At 37.7% G+C, this 15,839-nt stretch overlaps 1 protein-coding gene across 5 annotated transcripts in view; it reads right to left on the reverse strand.

Moving 5' to 3' along the window:
• DOK7 (docking protein 7) overlaps positions 1–15,839 on the reverse strand; it is a 53,470-nt gene that overhangs the window by 6,185 nt on the left and 31,446 nt on the right. For all 5 annotated transcript variants that reach the window (XM_015862942.3, XM_085545756.1, XM_015862943.3 and 2 more), the window contains one exon: positions 3,414–3,456. In XM_015862942.3, coding sequence (XP_015718428.2) covers positions 3,414–3,456 — 43 coding nt within the window. The remainder of the gene's footprint in view (positions 1–3,413; positions 3,457–15,839) is intronic.

The following is a 15,839-nucleotide window of genomic DNA, read 5'->3' on the forward strand; positions in this document are numbered from 1 at the left end:
AATCCAGGTCACAGCCGGCTCTTGTGAAATATCATTCCAAGTGTTACAGCCAGAAAAGGTTTACAAAGGACATGTCAGATGGCACAGTATTTCTTCTTTCCTTTGCTCAATTCAGATGAGCATGAAATTCTCCAGACAGCTTTGGATAAGGAAGTTTGAGGTAAGATGAGCTGGAACCTTGGAACTGTACAAACTGGTATATGTGTAAGGCAGTTTGTCTACATCCATATATCCCTTCTTTATTCAACAGGCAAACTAAACAGCATTATACTTAACTTTTCAGTTAGCATTATCATTAGCTGGCCAAGAATTTCTTGTCTATGCTGTTCTTACAATGGGCACCTTAATCAAAATGAATGGCATTTGCTTCCTGACACGAATAATTTCATGGGATCTCCTTGCACAAATAAGTGGTACTTAACAGAAATGAAGTAGGAGGCTCTGCTTATGAGCAACCCTGCTGCTGGTGACAGGGCAGCTGTACAACGTGCTGCTGGGTGCTTGAGATCAGTATAAAATTAACACCGTCTTCTATAGCGATGAATAGTCTCCGAGCAGGTGAGACACTTCTTTGCAAATTGTTTTTAAAATAGCAACCAAAAATTAACATAATTCATATGTAACACAAAGAAATTCTGTAAGATAAATAGCAATCTCAAGTACCTAAGAAATCTGCATGACCTAGGAATGGAAAGCAAAACGTACTTAACTTCTTCCCTGCACAAATGATACACTTATAAAAAAATAATTTCTAATTCTAATAGTTTTCACACTAAAAAGTTATCCCTAATTTTCCATAAAATAAACATTAAACAAAACACATTATTTCATTTGATGAGGATGATAGAATAAAAAAGAAAGCAAATATATCTCAAAAATGCATAACTGAACTAAAACCTCTTATCTTGCGGGGATTTTTGTACATAAAAGCATATCTAGCATAATCCAATGTTACAAGAATAACTAAATGTGCTAAGGGGAGAAAACTGCATTAAAAAAAATAATAATAAAGAGATCCAATTGTAGAAAATTTACTTATCCTGGTGGAAACTTGAGCACCAAAAACCTTTTTGTAAACTTCTGTCTTTAAAAAAACTGCTAATATAAACCAACACAAAAACAAGACAAAGAAGTATGACATCCCAGACTACATGGTTCATTTATACTCCTTACCACAGAGTACTCCATTCCTTCATTATTAAGGACTGCAGAATGTGCTCTGTAAAATTGGAAGTCCCACCTCACTTTGAAAGACAACTACAGCTTTAAGCTAAATGCAGTTTCATCGCAAAACTGATTTTTTTTTGCCCCTCAAATGCTATAAGTAATCCAATTGGAATCGTTCTGCAGGAAATTGGGATTTTGAGGCAATGTTTGTAGGATTTGTGAAAAACACACAAGAGAGGGATATAAATGTATAACCATAAAAGATTCCAGTCCATTTAGGGTCAAGTTGAAATCTTCCCCCATGTTGCTGCTTTAAAACAACCACGTTAATGCTTCAGGATTTGAAGTATTTCAATTTTCCTCATCTTCAGATCAGGCAAATAACAAATATCTACATAGTCAAAACTCATGGAATTTTTGTGAAGCTTCTAAATGTATCAACAAAGATTGACCTATTTTCTTCCTTCTTCGTCAAAGTGCATATGCATTTCTTTATGCACACTCTTCAAGAATAAACACAGGATTTTTTTTGTAATGTTCACAAATCTAAGAGTAGCACACCCAAATGGAATATCTGAGGATAATAAATATGAGACAGAGAAAACACGGGTTTGTTTTCCATTGTGAAGAATAGTACAGTATTGAAGAATGAAGTACAAATATGTAACCAAAGAATTGCATGTGGCTACTGAGACTATCTGAGAGATGAAAACCCTCAAAGATGGATAAAAACTTTAGTCACTGCCTTTAGATGCTGCATCTGCCTAAGGTATTTTATACTAAATAGATCAAATATTCAGTTTTTGCAGTGTGCCAAATGTGAAAACCCACCCAAACTTTGACTAGCGTAGTGTCTTCCCTTTCTTTTGATCCTAAAATCTGTTCTCTAGCTGCTTTTCCAGATTGTTTAATGATAGATATTAACAAAGTACTCCCTCATCTGCATTAATAGTATAAGATTAAGGTTTTGCCAAGTAATGTTTGCACCCAGGCTTAATTTGCCACTAAAATTAATGTAGAAATATACCCACAAACACAGCTTTAGAACCCTCTCTACACACACTCCTGTCATAAGAATTTCTCTGACTTCCTTGGGTTTGTTAGAGAACTAAAAACCTGGGTTATTAGGAATAAAGGGAAAATCAGAGGTAATGATCCAATTTGTGCTTCTATTTAGACCTCTATAAATCAAGAGAAATTCCACTGACTCGAGTGGAATAACTAGGAACAAGATCTGCTACATGCTTTTGGATTTACTCCTGCTAAGACAGGCAAAAGAATAGAATTACTTACGACCTTCTTCAGAGACATCACCTGATCCTGGGTATCTTACTGGATATGCTCACACAAGCAGCAGTAAGTTATAATTCTTTCTGTACTTGCCAAGATTTTTTTTTATATTCATAGAAAAACCCAAACACGAAATGTTGCTCTATTGGGAACAAAACACCTGGTACATTAACTGGATCTAGAATTATCAAATGAACAGGCAAATAATATAAAGACATTTAAGACACCATACAACATCCCTGTACAGATAACCCAAAGGAATGAGATAGACACAGAACATAAAGCCAGGCATATTTACAGGCTTGTGGAGCACAGTAAAATAATGATAATAAAGAAGCCAGACCAGTCTGACTAAATGAGACAGCACATTCCAGATGACCGACATGTTCTACTGATAAGATTTACAATGCAGAGACAGTCAGTGTGTTACCTTTGCCTAAGTAATCTTTCAAGGCAAGGTATTCAGCTTCCTTCCTTTACTGGGTACCTGTCAATTAGAATTTCTAGACATGAGAGAAGCAGCTCCATGTTTTCTCTGGTAAGGATGCACTCCTGGGTTTTTGTGCTATTTAGAAAGCATTGCGTCTACACTAAAAATACAAATCAAGTTTGCCCTTGGTGTTCATAAACCCTAAAAAGAACACCTTGACTTTGTGGACATAAACAGAAAAAGCACTACACAACTCAATAAAGAAACCAAGAAATTCAAACCTCTTTTAATTATAATAGGAAGAAAAATTTAAATGTATTAATATTTTCAAAAAAAGACACTACCGACTACAGTGTACTTCATAAAAGTCTGTCTCATGAGTTGCAGCAGCAAAACCAACCACCAGCAGCATAATTCTCAATATAGTCTTCAGTTCTTCTTCCTCAAATATGAAGTTTTGTTCATCCTCATTTGGGACTTAAGCATCAATATATACTAACAAAGTAAATAATTAAGTGGTTCCTACCTGGTAGAGCCGGTAAGACTCCAGGCTGTAATATTGCTGATCCCTAAAATAAAGTAAAAACATAACGTTTTAGAATGAAAAATCTTTACAAGAAATAGCAACTTTACAAAGGAAGAATGGCAGAGAAAAATGCTTCACCATCACAAAGGCTTAACACCTGCTTTTCAAATCCAGAACGTGGGCAATGATTTTTCTGACCTGAAGGTGTTTAGAATATGCATTAAATGTACCTTACTGAAGGCTAATTTCACTTTGGCTGCTTTTCAACTCCTGTAACACACATAAGGCTTAGGACAATTGAACTGACTGCAAAAAGCAGCAAATTTGATATTCAGATGGAGATAATAGCAAGCTGAAGTAATGGGATTAGCATTGTGAATTCAGGCTAGGAGCTGCGAGCAGACCAAAGCTTGGCGTGTTTGTTCGACTCCAAAAAACCAAAACATTTTAGTTTGGAGCCTGGACTGACTTCAGGCTGCCTACAAATCCCACCTGAGACATAGAAGCCTTTGTACCAAAGCTCTGTGTTATCTCAGCTACTTCACCGTACTAATATTGCTGCAGTACAGCAGCAGCTGGGGCACTTCAAAGCAGGCAGCTGCAGAGTACCAGTGCCCAGGCACTTCCAACAGCAAGCACACTGCAAAATGTGCAAGCCAGTATTCTCCCAAAACACGCTCTGTCATTCACAGATGATTAGGAACAGTGATACTTTGATGCCCAGACAGCACCAAGGCCGTTCCTGGGCCACCACATCAGGGAAGGCTGCAAGATCAGCGTGCTCTGTGCTGCTGATCCCCACGCTACCAAGGAGATCTCTTATTTCTGGGCTTTTGGCAAGAGCAAGAACTCATCACCACAGCTATTCTTTTAGATTAATAAATGCATCGTCTGAACTTTAAAGAACACCACATGGCTACCAGAACTAAGCCATGATGTTGTTCAATTACACAGAAGTAAAATTCCATTTTACATAACACCTGACAGCAGTTTTCTTAATCTAAATATACAGACTTACTGTGACATCTGATCTTTGTTTCCTAAGCTTTCCTAAGCAGTGGAAGCTTTTGAGAAACACTCAAGATATACAGGCACCTCTATATAGGCACTGTGTTTACACCCCCAGATTTCATAATAGGAAAGGAAATAGATTTACGTATTATAAAGTTCAAGTCATACTAATTCCTGCACAGTATTTTCTTAAGGCAAACATATGGAGATGTAACATTCATTACATAACATTGTGCTTAACCCAGAACAAGGTGACACTGAGCAGCAAGATGGAAGGAAAAGAAATGCACAGGAATAGCTGAGAAAAATACAAGCACTGAAGCAACCCGAATACAGGCATTTTCTGTGCAATAATCTGTCAGGGTGCTTTCATCTCCCTGACTTCATGACCTTGAATATAAAGCAGAATATGCCACCCCAAAGTTAATAGCTGCTAGCCCAGCTAATGGAATTGCAAGTGGTAGACTGCAGCATCAAAATGCATAACATTCAGATCCTACTAATGAGGAAGGATCTCATAATGCTCAGGTAATTTTTTTTTTAATTATTATTATTTTTATTTCTTTATTTATTTATTTTGCTTTTAAATGTAAAGGGAGTTTTGTGTATTGTTTGTTTGCTTTTCTAACCAGCAGGGTTGGAGGGTTGGAACTGTATGCGACTGTATGGGCTCAATCAAATATTGTTTGAGGATGGGGAAGAAGTCTTCATCTTCCTCCCTTTATGCCTCTAGAATTGGTGCAGCTTTGCTGCCATTCAGGAATTGGCACTGAATAGCAAGACTGAAAAAGTATTTTTACTGTTCTTTTCCATAAACTCTTTGCAGACCAGAGTATCTTAAATTATGGCAAAAGTAGGACTAGAAATGAGGGATAGAAAGCAAGGAAGTTAGAAGTTCTTTAAAACAGAAAGCATTTGGATTCTCTATTCATATTTAGCCTCCAGACAGGAGCTCCCTTTCAACCTTATAGATCTTAGAAGCAGTAGTGATGCACATAAACAGGTAATAAACTGAGTAATTGTTACTATGATTGGTTTTCTTCTTAATTTCTAGCGAAGTTATCATTTGCAGCATCAGCTACTACTTGTCAAACTGCCCCTCCTGCAAATCCAAATCATAACTACTGGATTTATTCACAAATTAAGCTCAGCTATTTTTCCCACCTCCCAGCACTGCACAAGAAAGAACCAGGAGGATTAAGAAGCCTTCCTCTGCTGAATGCTTCAGTTGCAGAAATGTTTTTATTTGGCAAGGTGCTTCTTAATCCAACTTAAAATTGGCCAGCAGGGCCTTCCAACCTCTGCATGTGAGCGCAGAATTCAGACCTCCATTTTCTGTTTATTCTGCACAAAAATAGCAAATATTAAACAGCTGTCACCAACCTGCACAGTTTCTTCAATAACTGAGCCTTATTTCATGCTTTGAAATCCTAGTCAGTCTAAAAAACTATTTAGTTTTGTAATGTAAAAGTACAGGTTAGACGGGTAAGATAAGATGATCGATTAAAGTTGGATAGAAAAATCATAATTAATACATTCAAAGCCATTAGTAGATTTAATGATACTTGATAAAAGAAACAAAGGCAAGCAGAAGTCTGATGTAATTTCACAAATCTGATATTGGACAATGATAAAATAGCATTGGAATGACAGCAAGCATATGTAATAAATAGAAGAACAGATAAGTAGAAGAAACAAATATGATTAGAATGTAATGAGTTGGAGATAATAACAGCAAAAATAAAATGGGTCTTTTGTTTTCAAGTGATTTTTCAGACTATGAAATTGCTGCTTTCATTTTTGATTCACTGCGTTTATTCCATTATTTCTGCAACTATGAGGTCTCCTGCTATGCTCCTTTATAAGACAGACTTCACTAACTTACAGTGGCTGCTGCTGAGGCAACTTGCTAGGAAAGAAAGGGATCAGTGACTTTAAAGCTTTTCTAATTCTACATAGCAAAGACAACACATGCTTTTGTCAGCAGGAGGAAGTTTTTAAATTACTGTGGCATAACGTAAACACATGGTTTTCAAATGTAAAATACAATACAGATCTTAAACTACTATTAGGCCAAAGAAGAAAACCAGTAAATGACCTCACTCCTATACTATGCTTTTGTTATGACTGGTATGAATTCAGACAGTAACACATGATGTATTTATTTAAATCCCACAGATCTGCTGCTACTTAGAACATAATTTAAATATCTTTCTATTGTAGTTTACTGTTTTCTTATTATCTGTGACCCAAGAGCTGAGTGCTGAAATATGCGGTGCACGGTTAGTTCAAACAACCTCACCACTACAACACCCCCAGTAAGCAGATATGTGCCACTTGGATATCGCACATCATGAACTACATGTCCAGGGCTATTTTAACTCTGATAGTGATCTGGCTGCTGTCAGATGACTTTCATTTTTTATGTTCTGCTTCCTAACTTCCTGGGTAGGGTTCAGTGATGGATGTTAGGAAACACATTAGTTTGATATGCTGGATCATTATTCATAGATAGCTCTACTGCCACAGAACCTAAGCTTCAGCATTTATGCCTGTTTGCAAACAACCACCATAGTACATGATTATTTTTACAATTACAAAAAAATAAAATAAAAAGAACTTTTTTTTTTTTTCCTTCCCCTGTATCTGGTACATTTTCTCTCTCTTTCCTTTTCATTTTTTAATACATCCATCTTCCTCTCTAAAGGCAAATCTCTTCACCTTGTTGAGGCTAATCCTCCTTCTGGTCCCAAGGGTATAAAACACATATGTTCCAAGAACCAAAACATTTTTCCTCTCAGATTTTTAAACATGCTGAGTTTTTATTAAAAAGAGAAAAATAAAAAGAAAAAGAAATAAAAAGAAGGAAACCACACTTCCAAGAAAGAGATCAGCTCAGCTTCTCTAGATTCTAACTCTGAGCTGGGGTCCGTCATCACTGGCAAGTGAAATGAAATGCCATTTTCCTGATTACTGTCAACATTTCAAACACACCTCATCAGCCACAGCTCATGTCATCCCCTTTGTGTATCTTTGATAAAAAAGCTTTCCTTTCAGCTCAGCTACATATCTTTTTTTAATAGCTCCATAATTCTGAACCTAGTAAGAGCTAGATGTACATTCTCTTAGGTGTCGTTTGCACTTGTCTAAGCACATGCATGAAGCTTTGACCCAATCTGGATTCTCAGAAAGGCTCAACAAAGATGAGACGGTCCAAGCTTCTTTTCCTGAAAGAGGAAAAAGCAATAGTAGCAACTACTGACACCACACATCAAAAAACACCTATAAATGGAGAGAATGCATTGCAAAACTGGCCAGCTACTTAATTTTCAGTAAATCTCTCCTCCAACTTTAAAGCCACTCTACAGTATCAAGGACATGCAAAACATCCATTTATTCAATTGCAGACCAAGATCATCATGACCTCTAAAGAAAAGATTATATTCAATAATGAGCAAATATTGCCATGCCTGCTATACTCAGCTGATAGCCCTTCATCAGAATCCCTGTTTATATGTGAAGAGAGGCAACAGATGATGTTTATGTTAAATAACTTATGACTATAGCATCTGGGATGGTGTGCAGAGTCACAAAGGATTCAATGGGAAATCCTGAAGGAAGGTTTTGAAATTAGCATCACAAAAACACATTGTTTTTGGAAAATAGGAAAAAAAATTGAACATGTTCAAAGTTTTGCAAAGCTCAGATACTTCAGCATAAAGAAACCAGTTCCTAGTAAAAGTGAAAGTTAACATATATTTATCATAAGGATGAAAGGCTATGACTTATTCTTGGAGCAAAGCCACAGAAAAGTTTAAAGTTGGAATGTCCATGCTGTCACGAGGAAAAAAGTTCCCAGGAAAGGTCAATAAATACAGACACGTGGAGCAACCTTTAAAGGTCATCCACTTCAATGGCCTGATTCACAATGCCCAGCAGTTGATCAGGTTTGGAACAGACAATACAAAACTATTCTATTTTCCCAATCTTTCATAACAATTCCAAATGAAACAGAAATTCCTGGCCATGACAGGCTTCAGGCACAGGGCTCCAATTTCAGCCACAAACTTCTGATTACTCAACTTCATCTGTCACAAGCCAACTGCCAGCTAACAGAAAGACTGATGAAGTCAGTTCAGAAACATCTCAGTTCCCTCAGTGAAACCCAAACGTCAGCTATTTTCTGAAGCACAAAGCTGATGATTTTAGTGGCACTGGCAGGCCAAGTGTCCCATTAAAACACACCTCCTGAAACCCAAAAATAATTGCAGCTCAACTAAGCTACAAGTTAGAGGTGTTGTTTAAGCAAAGAGATAAGAATTTAAAGTATTGTTCAGCTCCTGTCCAGATTTGTGTGTTCTTCTTTTTCTTATTTTGATAGAGGAACACCTCAGTGGTTACTTTGAACTACAATGCCCAAACTACCACAGACATGAGGGAATGGCATGAATCTGCAACAAGGGAGGCTCAGGGTGGATACTGGGAGAAGATTCTTCATGAGATGGTTGTCGGGCTGTGAAACAGGCTCTTCAAGGCAGTGGTCACAGCAGAAAACTTATTGGAGTTCAAGCACCTGGACAGTGCTCTCAGACATAAGGTCTGATTTTGGGTTGTCCTATGTGCAGCCAAGAGCTGGACTTGCTGATTCTTATGGGCCCCTTCCAACTCCAGATATTCTATGATTCTATGCCAGTTACGTATGTGTTTGTTTTTCTTCTTGCCACAGGCTTTCCCTCAGCCATGAGTAACTTGCCAGAATATGACCAGTAACATCATACTGGAACTCCAAATATGACAAAATTGAAAGATTAATGATCCTTTCCTTCACTATATTCTGTTCATTTTAGGTAGGGAAACAAACAATGTCTGGCATGAGTCTTCTGTCACAGCCACCACAAAGGCCAAATTATCTGGGCTCAGCTAACATCTTAAAAGGAAAGTCGTTTCCAGCCAGTAGCCATACTCCAAAATTCAGATGGTAGGAGTCTTGGCTGCAACTCTAAAATGACTGGTTTAATGTCCTGCTACTAATAATATATGGACACGAGGGAGCTGACACAGCAACAATCAACATGATTTGTTCTTGCCTATTGCTTTTCATTAATGGACCCAGAATTACTCTGTACCAAAGAGTTGCACTAGGATAGCGCAGAACTGGATTGCAATGCAATTACATGGTCACACACTGCTTTTTATGCTGGGACATCTGCCTCATTCATTGCCCAGGAGGGATGTACGTGTGGGTAAAATCAAGACAGCATGAGCAACTGTAAATCTGTCAATTCCTTAACAGTAAGGGACTTCATTTTTCATCCTAAATAACTTCCTTTTTACATCACACACATATCTTGTTATGCACAAAAATGTTTGGGCTGCTTGCTAAAGGATACAGCTATGCAATACCATCCGATACATATTAAATGTCTGGCATAAGCACACCAATAGTTTGTGTCTGTTTCCAGGCACTACTACAAGTCAAGCTTGCATACTTCTATACTAGACCAAAAATAAATAAATAAAATAATAATCAAGAGCAGGAACAGCTGGCCCATACCTATATAGCTCACCCCCCGTAGACAGCAAAGCCTGAAAGCACACAGCACTGAACCAGCATAAACAGTCATAGCACTAGCATCAACTAGACACAGATTTTGACTCTTTGGTCTTGCAGTTTGTTTTAGCTAATTCCACAAGGTTTTTTTTTATTTTCCTCATAGTACTTCAAAGAAAAAAAAAAATGGGTGTGATACTGACTTGTGTATTAGTGGAAGCACTTAATTGTCCCATGGAGGTACTGCAAGGTATAGTGACAAGCTGCAGAGAAAGACACTACAGCAACAAGTGCTCAAGGTGGGTCAATAAAAGCCACTCCAATAAAGAGCCAGATGCTAATGATTATTAGCATTCCTGAACAGAGGATCTCATCTAAGCATCCTGACAGACCTCACAGCACCAAGATACTGGAGTAGGACCAGAACACTTCACACTCCCAGTTCATAACAGAGGTCTTTCAGAGCAGGAGCTATGGATAGGCTGAGGGATCCAGCCAGCCAGAAGAAATGGCTAAGCCAGACAAAGCAAATTGCCTTAGAGACTAATTGTAGTTCACTGTATTTGACAAACATGCCTTGAGTTGATGCAGGAGTTAGAAGGCAGGAAGCAAAACCAATCCTTTACAAGAAATAAAAAGACCATATGCAAATGTCATAGGGTGTATTTGTCAAACATGACAACTGGAGCATAGCATCTCCTGATTTCAGAGTACAGAACTTTGAACAAATACACCTAAAAACTGATGCTAGATATAGAATAAAATTCAATTAACATCAGCCTTCACTGTCTCATCTTTCACCAGATCTATCAAATAAAATCATTCTGACATTCAGGACATGAAAGGCTCCTTACACAATTGCCATTAAAATAAACCATCAAATACATTCTAGTTCAGAAATGTCACTTTTTCTCCTGTTATGATAGTTCTCTAAAGAAACATTCAGGTTTAAGATCCAGGGCAGATACTTCTTCTGATATAATGTTAAATTCAGCATATATTCCTAGGGCCAAATTGATAGCCCATTCCCTCCAGGCAATAAAAGTCACAAATACTGCCTTCTCCCCAGACTCTGCAGCTGAGCTGTGGTGCTTTACTGGAAGCAGGTGATCTGTTCTGGAATTTGATGAAAATGATTTATTTTTAAGCTTAGGACACTTGGAAGATCAAGACAGTGCTGTCAACATTTTTAAGGCAGGTTTTCATTACAACATCCCATTCCCTTTTCCCCTTCTCAGAGCCTTGCTCAGCCAGACTCATTAGTCAAGCCACCTCTCCTAAAAATCCTGCTGCAATGATTAAGCAAAAGAGTTCAAATACACATCCATTCTGACTGCTGAAGGCACAGCAATGCAACCCACAGCAATGTCTTAGCCATTCATGTTTTCACAGGTGAAGAAGAGTGCTGTTATTCATAATGCAGCTGAACAGCATACACAGCAACTTCAGCCATGCAAAGAAAAAAAACACAGAACATTTTCCTTTCAGAAGAAACAAAGACTTTATGAATAGACAGATGTTTATGAGCAATAAAATCAGCATTGATTATAAGGGACTAAATATATTGGTAGAAGACAGTAGAAGCAGAAAGACAGTAAAATTGCAACCACCTATGCCTACAGCTGTGTCTTAATATGAAAAGGAGATTGTTTTAAATAGCTCCGGTAAAACTCTTTTCTATTTACACCAAGCATACACTTCTAAATAACATTTCCAAAGTCCCATCACATGCAATGGAAAGAAAGTCATGCATGCAAACAGCTTTTATTTCCCTGTATTCCAGTTCATACTCCAGATATTCTAATTTCCAACAGAGGGTAGCATTACACTACTGCAAGAGCATTCCGCCTTTAAAATACATACAATTTCCCCACATCTGCTGGCCTGAGCTTCCTTGTACAACAGACCCATAAAATGCCACCCTTCCTGTGCAAATGAAATCCACTCAAGGCAGAGACTCAGACAAAACTACCATACCACTGAAAACAAGGCTCAGATAGGAGCAAATTAAGTATGAGTAAGAGCAGAGTTTGCTCTGCAGATGATTAGCAGCAAGCTGGCTGCATCCTATCTTTCACATTCCACATGTAAAAGAAACAGAAGAGACAAAGTATAGGACCAGATGCAGCGCCTCACACGACCCCTTCCCTTTGTATTTTCAAGTTCATAAGATTAACAGTGCCACCACTGAGGATCTCAGTACCACAGACACAGCTGTTGAGTTCAGCAGTCACGACAAATGAGATGCATTTCCCTATGTTTCCTTAGAACAGCACATCCCAGAAGTAACCAAATTCTGCTGCCCATAACAAGATTTTAGAATTCAATACAAAAATTCTGTTTAGCAGAGAGAAATGAAACAGTAAGATAAATGACAATCATTAACAGAGAGAGACACGTGCGTATGTACACACAAGGATTCAGGTGTTTGATTGGGAAAAGGGTGATTTGTGGTAAACTGACATCTGAAGTTTCCCTTTTACACAAGTTTTCTGCTTGCAGTAGGACTTTAAAACTAAGCCACCCATCTATCAGGAAAATTGAACTCTTTGCAAATAAAGACTAAAGGCAACATGTGGATTCGACTACACCATCACAGTTAAAGTAACAAATAAAGGGATGAAATACAGAAAATTTCAAAAGCTAGCAAAGGAAAATCTCAAGCATTAATAACAAATTAAACTACATCTACAGGTTCTCGGAGAGAAAGAGAGAGATAAATTTACATTAAGCTGTAATTACCATCTTGAAACATTCACCTAACGACTGCCCTAAGAAAGCTCTGTTGCTTCTACTTTCCTCAAAGAGTTCTGTTCAGCAGAGAGAGCTTAGCTTGTACTTGCTCTAAAAATACAGTAGGGCCTGTTCTGCAGTCAAGGAACTATGCCAAGTTGCATTAGATTAGCTATTTGATTCCCTCCTTCCAGCCCATTCCACATTAAGGCAGAAAGAAAAGAGTCCTTGTTATAACCTGTGCATCCTGCTCCACACAAAGAGAGAACTAGAGTGGGCTTAATTATGAACCTATGAAGAACAAAGATTAAAGCCTTGCAATACCATCCTTGCATTCATTTTCCTTCTTTTTCAACTGCAGTCCCACATTTACAGCTAATATTAGTCGACTTCTCCTTGAAAAAATGATTAACAAGATAATAATCAATGATCATTATTAGAAAGAAATGGATGGAACTGAAAGGATAAACAAGGGAGAGAAAACTCAGAATAGTAAGTTTAAGACAAGCCCAGCCATCACTGAAATTATGGTTTGTCAAAGGTGATGAAACTATAATTAAGCATCACAGCTTCAAAGCATACAGATACTTAACTATGCATGGGAGCTGCTCGCAAGCCTTTCCTACATTGGAAAGCAGGGCTGTAAATTATTAGGTATAATTATTTCTGTAGCTTTCCAGTGCTTTCTATAGCAGTTATCTCCATAGCACAAGTGTTCTGCTTGACTTTGAGTCTCAAGGAGTGAGTTGAATTTGCAAACTTCATTCGGTGAAGTTTTGCTTGTGCTACAGAGGATTCAGGCATTCAGTTACAAGCCCTGATATAGCAGACTTAACATTTCTCTGTCCTTGCAATAAACCAGGTCTGGAAAAGGTTTATATTTCCTTAATATTTTCCAGTCTCAAATTTCTAAATTGCTTCCAATCAACATTGAATTAGCAGAGGATTCCAGAGAATCCAAACTGCTGCAAAGGATGTAGAAGGGGAGGGGGAAAAACGGCCAGAGCTCATGTCCCACTGATTCCCAGCTGTTGAAACAGTCATTTCAGTTGACTGACAGCTGGCTGCTGCAGTTTATACTGTGAATAGTCCAATATCCTCATGTGACAAGGCTTAGGAGCACAAAGTCAATTTCAAAGCCCCTTTTGCTTCTAACCTTTTGACTTGCGTGGGATCGTGATGCTGCAGCAAAGCGTTGCTCAGACTGCTTTCTTTCATCTACTGTTTTACAAAAGGGAACATGGAAACACATAAAAGCTGAAGCAAAGCTTACATGCAGAGCAACAGAGAGTCTTTGGTACAGCCCAGAATCTGCACATAACACTCTGGTATTCACTCACCCCATCCTGGCTATCTTTTATCACAGAGATTACATCAGTAGTCACTTGTTTGGATCTTAACATCCCCACACTCCATACAAAGCTTGGTGTTACTCTTACAGAAACCCCCAGAAAAAAAAAGTGCAGTGTTACAGACATTGATGCATCAAGTGCTGTTGGAGCTGAAACACAGCAGATGAAGAAGGAATGGTAGTTCCATATATCATTTTCCCTACTCTTACGTCCTTGAATTGGATTACTCCCTGAAGCAAGTCAGATTTTTTAGAGAACCTTCAACATTCAGAATGCTATTACAACAACAAGAACGACCAGAATCTAGAAAGTCCCCCTTTCCACATTATCATTGAGGAAGGATACTGAAAATGTTGCATGAAACTCATAAAAAACAAGTAAAAAGTGTGGTAAAAAGCTATTTTTCACATTGTAAAAAAAAGATTGGCTCAGCTGCTCGAGTGCAGTAACTTTAACATTTTATTGTACCATCTTGATTCTACCCCAGAATTCCTACATTTAGGTCTGAGTTTAACCAGCATCACAGACACTCAACAGCATCTACTTGTTAAGATGGGACAACTGACAAGCTGAAATATTTAACTGCAGATCTTCAGAGACCTTGAGCTGCTATAGAAGTTCCCTGTGGTTATCTGCTCTTACACCTCACATGAATATGAAGTATTGAGTTTTACCTACTCTCTGCTCAGGCTTTTCAACTCAAATAAGAACAAATAAAACAATTGTATTTATTAAATAATAATAATAATAAAACAACAACAACAAACAAGCACCCTCAGATTTGATGCAACATGTCTCTCTGTAGTAATTTAAAGGCACAATACATGTGTTCGCAGATTCTGAGAGGCAAATTTCCTCAGAATACAGAAATTCTCTTCTTGATAAGCACATTGTCAGCTTTTATGTGTTATTTTTATCTTCCTCAAGCTTTGCTTGAATTTCAGCAACATCCCCAAGTACATTTTGTCCTCACAGACATTTCTTAATGCTAAAAAATAGTTCAATTCCCTGATTAATCCATGTTTATAAAGAATTAATTTACCAACTATGGAAATGGCTTTCTAGCTCTCTTCCTGTAGCTTGGGAAACATCCAATTTAATAATATATTTGAATAGAGTTCTCCACATTCAAAGCACTATAGACAAACTGATCAATCCTGACAACAAGCTTGGATAGTAAATATTATTCAAGTAGTTATTATGGAGATACACCGACCAAAGTTAGTTGGACCCATAGTAATGAGACCATAACCCAAAATTCCTAGACCAGTCCAAATCTCTGACTTCTCATCTCTGTCACATGCTTTGGGATTCAATTCCTGTTAAAAGCGACAGACTGCCCAAAATGCTGTCATCTGCATTTCACCGTCACAAGTTCTTACCAGAAGTCTGCCTTAAACAAAGCAATACATAAATTGCAGGACAAATGTAATGGTCTGTCTTGGAAACTTTGTCAATCACATATTGGTTTTCTTTCCATATCAGACTGGCTTACCCATATTATCTAGGCCTTCTGCTTAGGGGGAGTATTCATTCTGAAATATAAATATGCTTCAGCAATTCATTCTTCAAATGCATTTCAGTGAGTTTTTTGTTTTTGTTTTAATGGAACAGTTAATAAAGAATCATATCTTCAGTAGGTTTGTTGACACGACTGCTATCTGCTTGAAAAATCACGCTGATTACCCATATGTTGTTACTTTACTAAGACAATATTGGAAACTTTGCCAAGACAACATTGGAAAACATTGCTTGCCCTTTATCACTAGGTGTAAGATT

This window comes from Coturnix japonica, chromosome 4 (assembly GCF_054131305.1).
Source record: "Coturnix japonica strain WE chromosome 4, WE-NBRP24, whole genome shotgun sequence".
NCBI lineage: Eukaryota > Metazoa > Chordata > Aves > Galliformes > Phasianidae > Coturnix > Coturnix japonica.